Source organism: Corythoichthys intestinalis, chromosome 15 (assembly GCF_030265065.1).
Source record: "Corythoichthys intestinalis isolate RoL2023-P3 chromosome 15, ASM3026506v1, whole genome shotgun sequence".
In the NCBI taxonomy this organism is placed as follows: Eukaryota; Metazoa; Chordata; class Actinopteri; order Syngnathiformes; family Syngnathidae; genus Corythoichthys; species Corythoichthys intestinalis.
Window position 1 is genome coordinate 31,885,843 of NC_080409.1, and position 16,445 is coordinate 31,902,287.

At 37.9% G+C, this 16,445-nt stretch overlaps 2 protein-coding genes across 2 annotated transcripts in view; one reads left to right on the top strand and one right to left on the bottom strand.

Moving 5' to 3' along the window:
- Positions 1–336: 336 nt before the first annotated feature.
- Positions 337–1,689, bottom strand: LOC130931314 (enhancer of rudimentary homolog). Its single transcript, XM_057859992.1, has 4 exons — positions 1,544–1,689; positions 922–1,009; positions 650–770; positions 337–564 (listed from the first exon to the last, which is right to left on the bottom strand). Exons 1-4 carry the CDS (start codon positions 1,544–1,546, stop codon positions 462–464), a joined length of 315 nt encoding a protein of 104 aa, XP_057715975.1. The 5' UTR covers positions 1,547–1,689; the 3' UTR covers positions 337–461.
- Positions 1,690–1,983: 294 nt separating this feature from the next.
- The window catches only part of psen1 (presenilin 1), a 29,133-nt gene continuing 14,671 nt past the window's right edge, over positions 1,984–16,445 (top strand). The window contains exons 1-4 of the mRNA XM_057860453.1: positions 1,984–2,121; positions 7,988–8,078; positions 12,725–13,020; positions 15,775–15,916. Coding sequence (XP_057716436.1) covers positions 8,043–8,078; positions 12,725–13,020; positions 15,775–15,916 — 474 coding nt within the window. The 5' untranslated portion in view covers positions 1,984–2,121; positions 7,988–8,042. The remainder of the gene's footprint in view (positions 2,122–7,987; positions 8,079–12,724; positions 13,021–15,774; positions 15,917–16,445) is intronic.

The window sequence follows — 16,445 nt, forward strand, 5'->3', positions numbered from 1 at the left end:
ATATGTATATATATTATATATTTACTATTATGAGGCTGAAAAACAGATTGGACAAATCTTAGATCAACAATGTCTACAAATAAACAACTGAATACAGTTGTCAATTACCTTGATCATCGATTCATTGCTGATTAATCATGGCAGTTTTGCAAAATGGTGTACAAAATTACTCATGAAATGTTCCTTGCATGTTCTTCTATTGTTACATATTGTGTAACAAATTACAAGTTCTACAGAAAGCAATTTTCTGTCTCATCAAAATACATTTTTCTAATGTAAATAGATGAGTTCTCTTTGTGTCATTTCTCATGGTAAATAAACATATGACAGTTTTTTTGTGGTAATGTAAATGAAATCTTTATTCATGATGCAACCCTTAAAATACAAAATATGCCTTCCTTCGACTGGGAAATAAACAACAAAGAGGAAAAAAATGCAGAATAAAAAAGAATAAAAGGAGTTCAGTTGGCGGCTTGCTGGGCCTGACGGCGCAGTAGCACATAGATCTTCTCCTTGATCCAGTCCTTGTTGTTTGGCTGGTACGTCTGCGTGTCTGCACGGTACCTGAAGCAGAAAATGTTTGAAAATAATTATTACTTAAAAGTGGCAAAAAGTAGTCAGAAACTAATTGAGGGATTTCTCTGCTTACACCAGACAGCTGAGATCCGCCAGGTCATCAATGAAGTCGAATAGCTGGCTGATGTCGTATGTGATGGACGGACTGTTGGGGTTCATCCTTTTCAGGTGTTCCTCGTACATCTTGCACACACCTCACATATGAGACAGACAAAAAAACATATTACAGACACCACAAATTATGGGTATATTTTCCCATATTTTGGGTCAAAATCTAAAGATAAAAAGCAATATTTTCAAATAGCGTGTGTCATAACAGCTCAATGACGATGATAGCGACTTTACCTTCCATGCACTCATTGACGGACTCGTAGTCGGCATACGTTCTTCCCTCAGGCCTCTTGGTAGGTTGCACCAGCAGGATGGTGTGAGACTGTAGACAGAATAAAATCATTTATTTTGCAGCCAAATGTTCTAAACATGCATACTTGAAAAAAGAATCGTGGAGAGTATTTGTTAGTTTCAAATGGGACATTATTGATTTTTATATACAACTAACTGGGTCTTTAGGTTTCTTGCCTACTCCTCAAATATTAAACAACCCAACTCATCCTCAATGACAATCTAAATCGACTCGCAACATAAAAATAATGCTGTAAAATGCCTTCAATATTTTCACCCTTACCTGATGTACAAGATAAACGAAAGTTATTTATTAGAAAACATTAACTTACGAATTTCTCTGAGGAACCTGAAATGAAATTAATTTTAGATAAAAATCGAAACGCCTAGTATAAAACCGAGAGTCGTCTCTTGTAAATCCACGAATGTCGCCGCCTCACTTGCCCGTGTTTATGCTAACTTTTAGTCGACTCATTCAACAAACGCAAAAAAAATCATAGTTCCGGAGAATTTGTGTGCAACAAACAATAGAATAAAAGGCCATTCAATTGAAGAGCCCGCCTACCATCGTTTAAATGATGTTTGGGTTCGGTTTGGTTTAGGTTTTTGCAAATTCTTGTCGCGTTTCTAACGCTGCTACTTAGACGAGTTGACCTCTGAACCGGAAGTACACTTTGCAAAAAAAAAAAGTCACAAACGAATCGGATTTTTTTCAAATGAGTGGATTATTTTATGAATGATTATTTCAAATTAATAAAAACTGTCTCCGTAAAATTATTTTAAATAGTGAAATTGCCACTGAGTCCCTGGGAAGTGAACGTCTCTCTTAGCTGTTGCCGTTTGAATTTTTGCTCAGTCATATGAGGATTAGATTAAAAAAATGTTTATTCAAATCAATTATCGTTTTATAAAACAGTGCGTATGACATTTTTTGTTTAAAAAAAAAAATAAATAAAAATTAGCATGTTTAAGGCGGAATGAAACCCGGAAGCTAAATCCGAGGGAAGCAGATTTCAGTAGCACACCCCGGAAGTAGCCTAAGTCAACAGGAAGAACAAAGAAGGGAAAGTCCCCGTTTAAAGCCCGTCTTAATCTACCCACTCTGCCCACGTCGCCCAATTCGTCATCCTCAATTTGTTGACGGTAGGTTGGAATGCCGGGGAGGGTCATTCAAACGGTGAAGTTTATGTGGTTATTTTCGTTAGCCAGCGAGGTCGGCCGTGGCTATTTCTTGTGCGGCTGTCATCGTTGCCAACTAGTGGCTCTGTTTAGGAATAATAAAAAAACACTTGGTTCGTCCAAACCTGTCCCGTATTTTTAATGGAAATTTTCTTCCTCATCGAATCATGGTGATTCGTAGCGCCCTAATTTTAGGCACCAAAAGTTAGAAGTCATCTTTTTCTTCAATTTTTATTACCATTCTACAAGGTTCAGAGAACAACTGATGGCCCTTTTATTTCATTCAAAAATTCCAAACGGAAATGAAGTTATGAGGAACAAATTATTTGACCCATTTACACAATGATAATACCTATATAAAATAGGATCAATTATAGAGGATTCTGAAAGTTTTAGGCCTTATCTAAGTCATTTTTTAATCTACATTTTTTAATGTTCAATACATAATCGTCATGACATGAATATCATGTACTTGACATTTGACCTGACAACTTCACTTTTGGCATAATTTAGACATACGGTAGTCCTTGTACAAGCCATTATGGCAAGGTGTGGCATTAAATGGCATCAACAGAGCAACTAAGTTTTTGGCATATGAGTAATATAAGATGTAGGGCTGCAGCTATCAAATATTTTAATATTCGAGTATTCGGCTGAAAATTCTATTGAGTAATCGGATAAAACATTAAAAGAGCAATTATAAATTTTCACGAGAAAACAAGACATTTCATCTAAAATTGAATCATTTTCAGTTAATCGATGTCTTTATTTTCTATGTACATTGTTGAAAACCGCCAACAATTGCATCGCAGATGTGACTAGAAAAAAGAAGAAAGACTAATTCATTGCTTTCACGCAAATAAACTTGTAGATCTTATTTAAAAAAATGATCTTATTTCTTTCCTAAAAACGTCATTACGCTTGATAACACACATCACTTAGTAGTTAGGTGTCTTTCCCACGTGTTTCAATTGAATTTCCATTTGTGTCAAGCCATTTTTAAGTTCTGGTTAATTTTTAAGTTAGTCCAAACTGTAATTCCTAATAGGATTTTTTGGGTTTTTGCAGTGTTCAAAATGAGTGTATGATACCTGCTTTATTGGAGCACATTAGGGACCAGTGCAGCTTGTTTTATCCAGCAATGACTACTGAGCTAAAATTGAGAGTTAGCTTTGTTACGTTTTTATTTTACACCGTCATCACTCTACAGCGCTATATTTTTACAGATTAAATAAAGCCTTTATGTAAAACACATTAGCCACCCATCGACAGTAGTCATAATTAATAGAAACCTAGCCGGGCTAACGTTACGTGATTAAGGGACAGTAACATTAATTTGATTTATTAGTAGGGGTGTAACGGTACAAAAAATCTCGGTTCGGTACGTACCTCGGTTTTGAGGTCACGGTTCGGTTCATTTTCGGTACAGTAAGAAAACAAAATGCACAATGTAAATGTGCTAGTTGTTTATTACACACCTTTGTGCTTTCAACAATAGGAACATTAGCCTATACAAAGCTAGAATTCTGCTCAAAAAGTAGCGGGTATTTAAAGGTAATCCAACAACAATTTGCCTTTCAGACCCCGCGTATTGGTCAGCTTTCTTTCTGAAATAAAGAAGAAAAAAGAAGTCCTGTGCTAAAGAGAAAAGCAATCCCAATGACAAAGATTTTAACATGTATTTTACAAATGAAATGCCTCAATTAATCATTTTTTTTTCTTATGAATGGTTTTCAAAAGCTTTATCGGTGGATTTTCTCAAGTTAAAGTGCCACACAGAAATTAATAAATTTAATTGTGTAAGCAGGATCTGTGTATTATTATTATTATTATTTAATTACAGGTGTTTTAGCTCATTTCAATTTATTTTATTAAATGGGCTATTATTCATTTTATTATGTGTTTATATTTTACAAATTTGATATAGTATTCATTTATATGCAGGGGTGCACATAAGTGGTCCGCATGCGTACTGGACGTAGACAAACGCGCTGGCCCTCAACGGTTTCCATACGCTTTTGCGTACCGATAGCTGACCACTGTATTTGCGGCGGACACGAGAAAATCACTTCTCAAAATGTCATAGAGGCAGGCCCCACTGAGTAATTATTTCCGTGTTCCCCCACCCCCGTCAAAATACAGACAGACGACAGAGACGTCACCGGTGCTACCGGAAAAAAGGACTTTTGCTGAAAAGTGGCTGCAGGAGGTACCATGGCTTGAAGCGAATGATGCTCACACGGAAATGTGGTGCAACATTTGCCGTGAGAATCCCAATGTCGTTAATATGAGCGGCGCATTTTATGTAGGGTCAAAGAATTTTAGCCATCCAAACTTTGAAAAGCACGAAAAAAACAGAGCATGTGGCAATTAAGCAAACTATCGATGTCAGACAGGACCCCACTCGCCCTATGGACAAGTGGCGGAAAAAACTTATTGAAGAACAGCGCCATGCACTGACAAACGTGTTTTTGCTCGCATTTTACAAAGCTAAACATGCACGTTCAATGAGCTCTTACGAGGAGGACACCCCACTTTTACAAAGGCTTGGAGTTAATGTGGGAGCCGCATAATACCCTTTATTTTGAATTAGTGCTTTTATGTTTATTTCTTTACATTTCACTTCAAAGTAATGGCAATTTTGTTGTGCCAGTTGATGTTAATCAAGCATTAATTGTTAATATAATTAATTTAAGGTAATTGGCTCTAAGTAAAGCTTGTCATAATTTTATCGCATCAGGCGGGCGGCTCTCAAGCTCAATGAGGACCAAGTCACATCTCCAGGTCCTCCTCTGAGAACCTGGGCAAAAGAAATATGTGCACCGCTGTTTATATGGTATATTTTATGTTGTATAACTTTAGTTCCTATGTGAATATTAGTTCCGACTTGTTTTGTTGTGGTAGGAGGGTTTTGCATTGAACATTGAAATTGGCCGTGTTGGTTATTATTATAGCAGAGAAGACGGCAGTAAATCAACAAAGACAAGTCAACTGTGCCCCGATCTACCACACAAGAGATCTGATGGACTCAAAAAGTGGGTTACGATTGCATATTAGTTTGAAAATTGACCGGAGCCACCGTATTTTTACATGAGTGACTTCCGGTCTGCCCGATCCTAGCTACCGGTAGTAGTATTGACGCAGGAGGGTCGCATCTCGCGTCAAATAATAAACTCTGTCGTTCTTTTCGCGTGCGTCGTGTTGAGCCGCTTCTGGGGCGCGTCTAACACGCGGCCGCACTGCGACTGGTGTGCATACGCTGACTGACTTTAACGCCCGCGTTTCACTGCGTTCTCGCGGCGGTCACATTGTCGCGCCATTGACATTTCTGGGTTATAATGTCCTACCGTGTTGGTCCTTATTATAGTAAAGAAGACGGAGTTAATATAATCTACACAAAGAAACTAACCCGATCGACTCACAGCCTCGAAAAGTAAGGGTTATATTACGTCAGAAACTCGTTCGGTACGCCTCAGTTCCGAACCGAGCACCTCGTACCGAAACGGTTCAATACAAATACATGTACCATTACACCCTTATTTATTAGCACTGAGAAGTCTACTGCTTTAAGATAGCGGTTGTTTATTAACGCCGCCGAGTCTGTCATTTTGCATTTATTTCTATATAAATATGATATCTACAAGACGCATTAGACGCTACCTGCTACCACCTTAGCATCATGCATCAGGTTGCTTCTTCCTCTACGCACGTGACGTCAGCGCAGTGTCCCACATTAAAAGTAGTCCGGGCAAAACGCAATGCTTAGAGCGGGCAAAATTAAACGATTCCACGAAGTGAATAAAATTACTAAGATCAGTTTTTAAACTCAAGTTGCTCGAGTATTCGTTTCAGCTCTAATAAGATATAAATAACAATCTAACAGGTAAAAATCAAATGTACTCATCATTTTTCATCATCGCTTACAAAAGTGATCAACAAGTAGCCAAAATAACCACAGTGATATAATAATTCATTAATTTAATCATGTCAAATGAGGTTTTATGCATGAAAACGGTCGTTGTCCAAAAGAAGGCTTTTTGTTTAAAGATGATCCTTAATGTACCAAATTTTCTCTGCATGATTAGGACTTTTTTCTGGTTTAATGTTAAACTTTTCTGCTTCATATGTGACTTTCTGAGTTAATATTCCGATATTATCTGTGTAAAATTCTGACTTAGTTTTCTCCTAAATGTACTACTCTCTTATTTCAACTACATCCTTCTCAAATGATATATTCTTATCTGCTAAAATGATAATGTCTTTCTCATATTTATATACAGTGGGGGAAGTAAGTATTTAGTCAACCACTAATAGTACAAGTTCTCCCACTTGAAAATATTAGAGAGGCCTGTAATTGTCAACATGGGTAAACCTCAACCGTGAAGGACAGAATGCGGAAAAAACCCCAGAAAATCACATTGTTCGTTTTTTTCTTTTTTTAATTATTTGCAAATCATGGTGGAAAATAAGTATTTGGTCAATACCAAAAGTTCATCTCAATACTTTGTTATGTACCCTTTGTTGGCAATGATGGAGGCCAAACGTTTTCTGTAACTCTTCACAAGGTTTTGACACACTGTTGCTGGTATTTTGGCCCATTCATCCATGCAGATCTCCTCTAGAGCAGTGATGTTTTGGGGCTGTCGTTGGGCAACACAGACTTTCAACTCCCTCCACAGATTTTCTAAGGGGTTGAGATCTGGAGACTGGCTAGGCCACTCCAGGACCTTAAAATGCTTCTTACGAAGCCACTCCTTTGTTGCCCTGGCTGTGTGTGTGGGATCATTGTCATGCTGAAAGACCCAGCCACATTTCATCTTCAATGCCCGTGCTGATGGAAGGAGATTTTCACTCAAAATCTCTCAATACATGGCCCCATTCATTCTTTCCTTTACACCGATCAGTCGTCCTGGTCCCTTTGCAGGAAAAAAAGCCCCAAAGCATGATGTTTCCACCCCCATGCTTCACAGTGGGTATGGTGCAATTGAGTATTCTTTCTCCTCCAAACATGAGAACCTATGTTTTGTACCAAAAAGTTCTATTTTGATTGCATCTGACCATAACACATTCTCCCAGTCCTCTTCTAGATCATCCAAATGCTCTCTAGCGAACTGCGGACGGGCCTGGACGTGTACTGGTTTCAGCAGGGGGACACGTCTGGCTGTGCAGGATTTGAGTCCCTGGCGGCGCATTGTGTTTCTGATAGTAGCTTTTGTTACTGTGGTCACAGCTCTCTGTAGGTCATTCACTAGGTCCCCCCGTGTGGTTCTGGGATTTTTGCTCACCGTTCTTGTTATCATTTTGACGCCACGAGGTGAATTGTTGCATGGAACCCCAGATCGAGCGAGATTATCAGTGGTCTTGTATGTCTTCCATTCTCTAATAATTGCTCCCACAATTGATTTCTTTACACCAAGCGAAGAGTGAAGAGTTACAGAAAACGTTTGGCCTCCGTTATTGCCAACAAAGGGTACATAACAATGTATTGAGATGAACTTTTGGTATTGACCAAATACTTATTTTCCTCAATGATTTGCAAATAAAATCTTTAAAAATCAAACAATGTGATTTTCTGTTTTTTTCCCACATTCTGTCTCTCATGGTTGAGGTTTACCCATGTTGACAATTACAGACTTCTCTAATCTTTTTAAGTGGGAGAACTTGCATAATTGGTGGTTGACTAAATACTTATTTGCCCCTCTGTATACGCTGTTTCTTCTGTGACTACTTCTCTTAGTCACTTCCTCATGCTCGTCACCGTTTTAATGGTATAAAACTGGCGTTGCCGATAACTGTTGACGCAATCTCCTGCTGTTTTCTTTCCCATCAGGGCAACAACTACTTGATCATCACTAATCGTGCTTGTTAGCACGGCACGTCACAACATGGCCAACAATGCGCAAGACGTGGAAAACAACGTGGTGAGTGACAACACGCGGAAAACCATAGCTTCGTACAGACTTGCAACATTTGTGTGAGTGTGGCACTGTATTTGATGAATGAGTGTGCACACAAGGGTATGTGTCTTTTGTACATTAAGGTGTTGCCACACATGGTCAAAGTCCACTTTATAAACACCCTGATGGAATCATGTGATGAGCAGTGATGACTTGAAAATAAACACGTACTACTTGCAGATAAAATATCTTTTGTTTGGACATATCTGCTTGGGCTTCAGCAAGTGCTGTCACTTGTACCACCTGACTCCATTTCAGCATTACAACATCAACATTGCTCTTTTGAAAAGTATGTTCCTGTCTTCAAAGTCATTGGCTGCCATTAGGCCTGCAACAAATAATTAGTCTGTTATGTTACTCTCAGCTTAAATTTCATTGCAATCAAAAACTATGCACTTATTGTGTAACTATGTAACTAATTGTTTTTCAATGAAAAAAGTTAATGTTTGCAAATATCTCATTTTATTAATTGCAACAATAACACAATGGAGAAAAAAAACTTGGTGTGATTGAGAAAAACAGAGCAGAAGTTTTGGATCCTGCAACCAAAAATTAGTTAAAAACAAATGTTTTTTTCAAATTGTTGCCCTGTGTAATCAGCTGTTTTTTTTTTTTTTTTAAAGGGAAAAAAAATAATGGTATACGTAAAAGAAAGATCAAAAGAAACAAAGAGGGAAACAATATCAGCAATAATAAGCTGCTTTCACTACAGAAATATGAAAATATTTACAGTTTATTGTGTTTATTAATTAATAAGTTGTTTTTGTTTAGAAAGTTGTTTTTTTTAGTTTTTTTTTAACGAAAAATATACATATTTAAAAGATATTTTAAGTCATATTCACACACACACACCTTTTTTATTTTTATTTTTTACAATAAATCTGAACAATATAGAAATAAACACAATTAAAATAATTTAAGAATGTGCACTAAAGTGCGTATGACAAGATTAAAAAAAGTCTTAAAATAGCATTATTATGTGAATTAGAATCATATTGTGAGATTCGACTACGTACAGGGTGATCCAAAATGGTTGACCCAATTCTAAATGCCCATATCTCAAAAACTACTTGATGGATCTTAATGAAACTAAATACACTTTATGTTGAAGGTCATACGTTTTATTGGTTAAGTTTACATAGAAAAGTACAAATATTTCTTGGTTCTATGGCAGATTTTTTTTAAATGTTCAATATGAGCGCCACCTGTCACTCTGCACATGTCGAGTCAGTATTCGAGCTCGTGCCAAACTCGCTGTAGCATGTCGTTGCATGTAGCATTCGGTAACAGTTTCCAGTGCAGCTGTAATTCTCTGTTTTGTCGTTAGTTGGTGCCTTTTTTGCAAAATTTGTGAAGAATGCACGCTGACTGAGTCCGAGCATACTCTAACACGCAAAATGCCTTTTCTTTTGAAGTGAACGGCATTTCTTAACCTGAAAAGATAGAAATGCCAAATGTTACACACAAAAGTTTGAAACTTTTCTCCACAAGTTGTGAAAATTTAAGGTCATTCCAACGAAAATTGTCAAAATTATTGGCCGACGAAATGGGGTCAAACATTTTGGAACCTCCTGTACAACAATTTGGCAAAGCGCAGATGACGAGAAACAAGTCTTTTAATCTGCCGTTCAGCCACGCCTGCCATTATAGCGCTCTATCGTCCCCAAATGGAGGATGACGTCGGCAGGGTCATGAGTTCATCTGATTTAGAATTTGGCCCATTGAGGGGGAATTATTCAGAACGAAGAAAATGCGATAAAGAGAGCAGCTAAATGTCATTGTTTCAATCTATCCACTACAATATTTTTACAGGATGTTCTTTTGATCAAAATATTTTCCCCAATTGCTAAATAAATGGTATGGTCATGATAAATAACAGTCTTGTGCTAAGTGGAATATGAAATTTTTAAAATGCATTTATTTAGTCGGACATGGCAAAATTACTCCATACTGGTCAAACCTGTCGACTTCTTGGCACCTCCATAAGGATATTTTATGCCACCTGAATTAGTCCGGCTTTTGTCATTTCCCTGTTCCGGCTTCGGAGAGCATAAACAAACCAGGAGGCGTGACAGCTAGCCGACATGCTAACCCGAACCGAGTGATGTCTGTCTTATTTTTGATTTTCGAAGCGAAAAAGAAATCCCTCAAAACTAGCCCGGATCATATCACACTGCGCCAGGGTTGTCGATTGTCTCTGCCGATCGGAAACCCACCCGGCGCCGAGCAAGTTACAGCTCGTCATCCCCCTGCTGCGGGCAGAAAAGTTCGTTTGCCGGGGAAGCAGCTGGAGCATGACCACTGGATAAGCCGGCTGACGTCGGAGGAGCGCGTAGTTGACACATGGTCAACACGAATATGGCGTAAATTAATGCTTAAAAATCTAAAATCGTGCTTATAATTCACTGTTTAAAGTTGCTAATGAACAAGACAAAATGTAAGGCTGTTCTGACTTTGAAGGTTAAAACAGCCCGCTCTGTACTGTGTAAGAGACCTGCACTGAGAATCACACCTGTTCCCCTTTTTTTGTTGGGGTGTGTGGGGGTGGGCGGGTGTGTGTGTGTGTGTGTGTAATATGTTTACATGAGATGATGCTGCTGTACAGCTGTTATTACTGTTGCACTCTGGGGCGTTACCGGGGGGGGGGCAGTACCCACCCACGGACACGCCCTGCCCACCTAAAGAAAACTGGATGTAGTACTAACGGCAGTCTGGGCACCGCGTATGGTATTCCATTCATATAGTACTGATGTGTTCTAAGTTTTAACCTTTGTGTTGTTACTTCCTCTTTCACCTTAAAAAAAAAAAAAGAAAGAAAAGAAATTAAATGTTGGTTTTGTTCCTAGGGGGTGCTACACACATTTACGCGTATTTTGAACTTTTTAAATTTATTTATTTTTAGATTTTATCTAAGTTTTCACCAGTGTTCACCTGGCTCTTGAGTTTGGTGAGTTTTAAAGCATTCTGAGGGGGTCAAAGTAGGGCTCAATGCGTCGGCGTGACAAAGAATTACTGCTAGGGGGCGCTACATAGTGTATTTGGAATTTGTCTTTACACGGTATCGAAGATTGCACCTGTCTTGACCTGCCTGTCCGTTTTGGTGCATTTTGAAGCATTGTAAGGGGGTCAAATTGAGCTCGAAGGGGCTGCGGTGCAAAGAATAACTATAATAATAATAATAAAACCGAGGAACCACAATATGTTACCTAAAAAACATTGTCACCTGCATATCCATACTGTTCAGTTATGGATGTGTGAAGTCAAATAAAAATCAACTTTCATTTGTTTAGACCAAATCACAACAACAGTTATCTCAAAGAGAAAACAAAACACGTTTTAAGATGCAGTAGACGTACGCTTTTTTTTTTTTTTTTTTTTTTGCTCCCCAAGGTAAGACTAATGCCCACCCACACCTGGTATCCTGGTAACACCCAGTGTTGTTAATCTTACTTTAAAAAAGTGATTAATTATAGTTAAAAATTACTTCTCCCAAAAAGTAATTGCGTTAGTAACTCAGTTACCTGAATGTAAGAGTAATTAGTTACTTGGCAAAGTAACTGGTGATAATTTTCATGTTTTGGTTTTTTTTTCCCCTCAAAAAAATAAACAAAAAAAAACATTGGTCACACTATGTGAAATTTAAAAGGTTTTTGGGACAATTGGCCCTAGCCCAATTCTTTACCCTAATTTACCCTTTACCCTGAATCAATCGTTAAAAGTTGGTAAAATTGCTCCCATTCTTGCATTAGTTCCTTTCTGTCTACTTTTCACATGTGGAAGTTTTAAAACTATTTCATCATTTAAAGATAGATTCAAGATTTTGCCGATTTAGGAGTATTTTTGATAAAAAGTTGCTTAGGTTCGCGAGGAAAGTTCTCCACAACAGAGCCTTCCTAAGAAGTCTACTGCTTCTGTTTACTAACGCATCCAGTTTCTATACTGTACATGTTGCTAACGCTGCCGTGTCATTTCACATCTAGTTCTAGTTCTATATGTGATATCTACCATATCTACCATATCATGTGGGCGTAGTTTGTAGGCTGTCGGCTACAGTCAGGTATTATTGGAGCCACCTAGCATCGCGTTTGCTCGGCGTCACAACTTTTTTGCCTCCTCCCCACTCCTGCTCTGCTCTGTTGTCTCGGTGAGTCAGACTTTTCTCGCGTCATTCAAATAAGTAACGCATATTAACGCACACCTTTCCATCCTCAGTACCGGTAACAGCGTTGCCAAGATGAGAAAAGTAATTAATTAGATTACTCATTACTGAAAAAGATAACGTCGTTAGTAACGCCGTTATATTCTAACGCCATTATTAACAACAATGGTTATATGGTTTCAATGTACAGTATGTCCATGTTGTTTTGTTTGGAGTAAAATTACAGCTCAGCTGGATGTAAAAATTCGAATGTGTGTCATTAATCTTGGTGTGGCACACTGATTGACAAGAAAATTTGAAAGTGGCACTCCACACCAAAAAGGTTGCTGACCCCTGCTTTAAGTCATCCCAGTACAAACAGATTGGACAGCTAGCGGCGTCAATTTTCAGCCAGTTATTCAATGAATACAGAACTCCCACTCACTTACTCAACCTCTCTTTCTTTTTTCAGGACCAATTGGGGGCCAACGGTGGCACTGAACAGCATCAAGGAGACAGCGGGACCACCAGGCCTCGGTCCAGGGGGGGTTCTGGAGGAGGAGGGGGTCCTGAGCAGAACGGCCAGGCCCCCTCCGCCGGGCCCCCCCGCATGGTGGAGGCAGACGAGGAGGATGATGAGGAGCTGACGCTGAAGTACGGCGCCAAGCACGTCATTATGCTCTTCGTCCCTGTGACTCTGTGCATGGTGGTCGTGGTGGCGACTATCAAGTCGGTCAGCTTCTACACACAGAAAGACGGCCAGAGACTGTGAGTGGACAAGAACACAACGGCCACTGAGTGGCGCCATTGTAGCGTTTGATAAACAAGCACTTTTTAGGGGAATGGAGCAATTTCTTTTAAAAAATCTCCCATAAATATATATAGTATCATATATCAGGCTCCCTGTGGGGTCTCAAAAGTCTAAAAGGCTTTGAATTTAGTATGCTTGATTAGGAGTCTTGGAAAAAGCAGTGGCAATTTTTCTTATTTTAAATTTGTATTATTCATCACTTAAAGGGCCTACAAATGACACCTAGTTTGGATGTTGAAATAATCTTTTAAAAACTTGGGATAAAATAGGTGGTTCTTCTTTTTCTTTCGGCTTTTCCCTTCAGGGGTCAGTCGCCACAACGAATCAGTCGACTCCATCTAACATCTGCATCCTCTGCTCTCATACTATCTCCCTTAATTCCTTAAATTTTAAATTGTGCTACATTGTGTAAAATTCCGATAAATTTTCTTGACATTTCAGTAGTGACGTTTTTTTGTTGTTGTAGTTGCAAGGTGGCTGTGAAATTTTATAATTAATTTTGGACTATATTTTCTAAAGTTTATTTGGTTTGTGTATATATTGATTTTTTTCTTAAAGGGAAAGACACCAGCATTATCATGTCCATCCCAATGGCAAGAATTTTTTTGATAAATTGAAAAAAAAACATAGAATTTTGTTTTTCTGATGCAACTGTGAAGAAAAACTTACCTCGAATAGAAAGACATGTAGATCTTAAAAGATAAATGTTAGTACGAGTTATAATAATTTGATATTAACTTTTCTTAATGTTTTCATTTCAATCATATTTGTAAAAAAAAAAAAAAAAAAACTAGTAGGTCACCATTGTTTTTGACGTCGCTGGGCGGTGACGTCACATAGCCACGCTGCCTGAATTCTGCGTGTCACTTTAAAAAGAAAAAAAACGTGTCACTCTTTAATTATGTAAGGTAGTGATTTAAATACGCCACAAAGTGTCAATGGTGAGTTTTAAATTAATTACGGATCAAGCCAATGAGTCTGTTTTGTCCCTTGACTGACGCAGTAGTTTTCCTTTAATCCACAAAGGAGTGTAAGTGGACACAGGCGTTCTGATTCGTAGCTCGGACCGCCCCGTTTATTGGCATAAGCTTCAGCAACTCCTTCAAAACAAACATAAGTATCATATAGTGAAAATACAACAAAAATAATATTCATCTCTCAAAAAATAATGTTCACAAAAAGAAAAGTGATTTCATCTGTATTAATGAGGCCCTATTCTCACACATCACACAGTTAAACAGCAAAGGGAACTGGCATTCACTCATTCACAATCAAAATATATATGCAAAATACACATGAAACTTAATCAGACTTTGGTCAAATTCTATTTAAACATTTTAGCAGCTTGTTTAGCTCTAAAATACACTGGATGGCAATATTTAGTCACAATATACAAACTATGATGCTGGGAGCCATTATCAGGAGTCTTGTTGTGAAGACAACACTCTACTACGGCATCAGTTGAGGGACAACAAAACGCAGTCATTGTCTTTAAAACTCGCCAATGACACTTTGCCTTGTATTTAAATCACTCCACCTTACATAGTTAAAGAGTGACACTGTGAAGTACAGCAGCGTGGCCATGTGACGTCACCGCCGTGCAATGTCAACAACAATGGCGAGCTACTAGTTTATTTTTGGATTTAAAATTTCACAAATTTTATTAAAACTGAAACATTAAGAGGGGTTTTAATATCAAAATATTGTAACTTGTACCAACATTTATCTTTAAGAACTACATGTCATTCTATCTGATGTACCCTTTAAGAATTTCCAGGAAGTGGGCAGCCATTTTATCAACGACTGTAGTATTTTAGCCTTTGGAATGTGAATATAATTGCCTGTTGTGACATCATTAATGCATACGATCATATGCGCATGTGTATATGTGTGTATGTCTCAAAATGGCTGCACCTCTAAGCGGTTTAAATTCTTTGTGTTTATCATGTGTATTGTCTAAACATGATTTTCTCCATCATCAGAGGTCTTAAGAAATTGACCCTGATTCGTGTACTTAGTTTGATCGACAGTCCTTTACATGAGTCCAAATTCATTTTGACTTATTGTTTTAGGTTAAAAAGGTTTACATTTAGGGTTTTACATAAGGTTTAAGAGTTTAGGACATTAACTCATTCACTGCCGATGACAGTGCTAGGCATCAAATCCATTTGAATCGGGATGGCTGGAATTGAATGTTCTAGCTATTGATGTTTTAGTACTATTCAGTTTATTGATGGAATTCCATTAAAACCGTTCAAACAGTGAGAAGTTTGTTGATCGGTTTCCCAAGTTTCAGTGTTGAAATTGGTAATATGTCAAGGTTATGTGTGGCCAATATCAAACCAGTTAATTTTTTCAGCAACTCATGGTCTTCATCAATGACAGTCAAGAGTTACATTTATTTCTAAGTGGCCTTTAAAAGCCTTAAATTTAAATTAATGAAACTTGTAGCAATAATAGCTAATAGCAATTAAAAAGTTGTCAATTTCCAAGAAAGTCAAAAATTAATGGACTGACAAGCCTTTGAAAAATGTTTTTCTTTTTTATTTATTTATTTATTTATTTATTTTTTTTTAAACAAAACTGTATATTTGAAATAAGATACCTTTTTTTATGGTCAATGTAATGTCTTTATGTCAATCAAAATGTGCTTTTGTGCCATATTTCCAGTTGATGTTGTCTTTTTAGTAATGATCTCGTTTACACTTCAGGATCTACACGCCGTTCCCAGAGGATACAGACACGGTGGGAGAACGGGCGCTGAACTCCATCCTCAACGCCACCATAATGATATCCGTCATCATCGTCATGACGCTGGTGCTAGTGCTGCTCTACAAATACCGTTGCTACAGGGTACGTCATGTCCATTGGCTCAACTAGGAGTGTCGGCAGTGAATGATCACGATTCAGTGCTCTTGACGGCGATAGACATACAATCCATTTCAAGTGGGAAGGGTGGCAGCAATCATCAGATACTAATACTTTCAGAAACGATTGTTGTGCCATCTGTCTTTCCTTGCGGAAAATGTAGAGTGGAATGAAGAAGCCATTTCTAAACAGGACCCTGAAGCGTCGGTGTTTTTTCTGGGGCAGGGCTCATTTAAAATGGAGTGTTGCAAAGAATGGGACAACCTGTTTCCAAACTTGTCTTGAAACTTGTCTCTTCGATCCCTAGAAGTTTGCAGACTGTTATAAGAAGAGGATGGGATGTGTCAAAGTGGGGAAATGGCCTCGTCCCAACTTTTTGGAGATTTGATGACACCATGGAATTTAAAACCAGTTTATTTTCCCCTTAAAATTATACATTTTCTCATTTTAAAACTTTAATAGGTCATTTATGTTATATTATGAATAATTGTATTTTGTTTTTATTCCAAATTTG

Excerpts from the sequence above, each read along its gene's own strand:
- LOC130931314 (XM_057859992.1), bottom strand. Across the intron at positions 771-921 it reads CGTCAATGAGTGCATGGAAG|GTGTGTGCAAGATGTACGAG; the intron begins GTAAAGTCGCTA and ends CTCATATGTGAG. Across the intron at positions 565-649 it reads GCGGATCTCAGCTGTCTGGT|GTACCGTGCAGACACGCAGA; the intron begins GTAAGCAGAGAA and ends TTTCTGCTTCAG.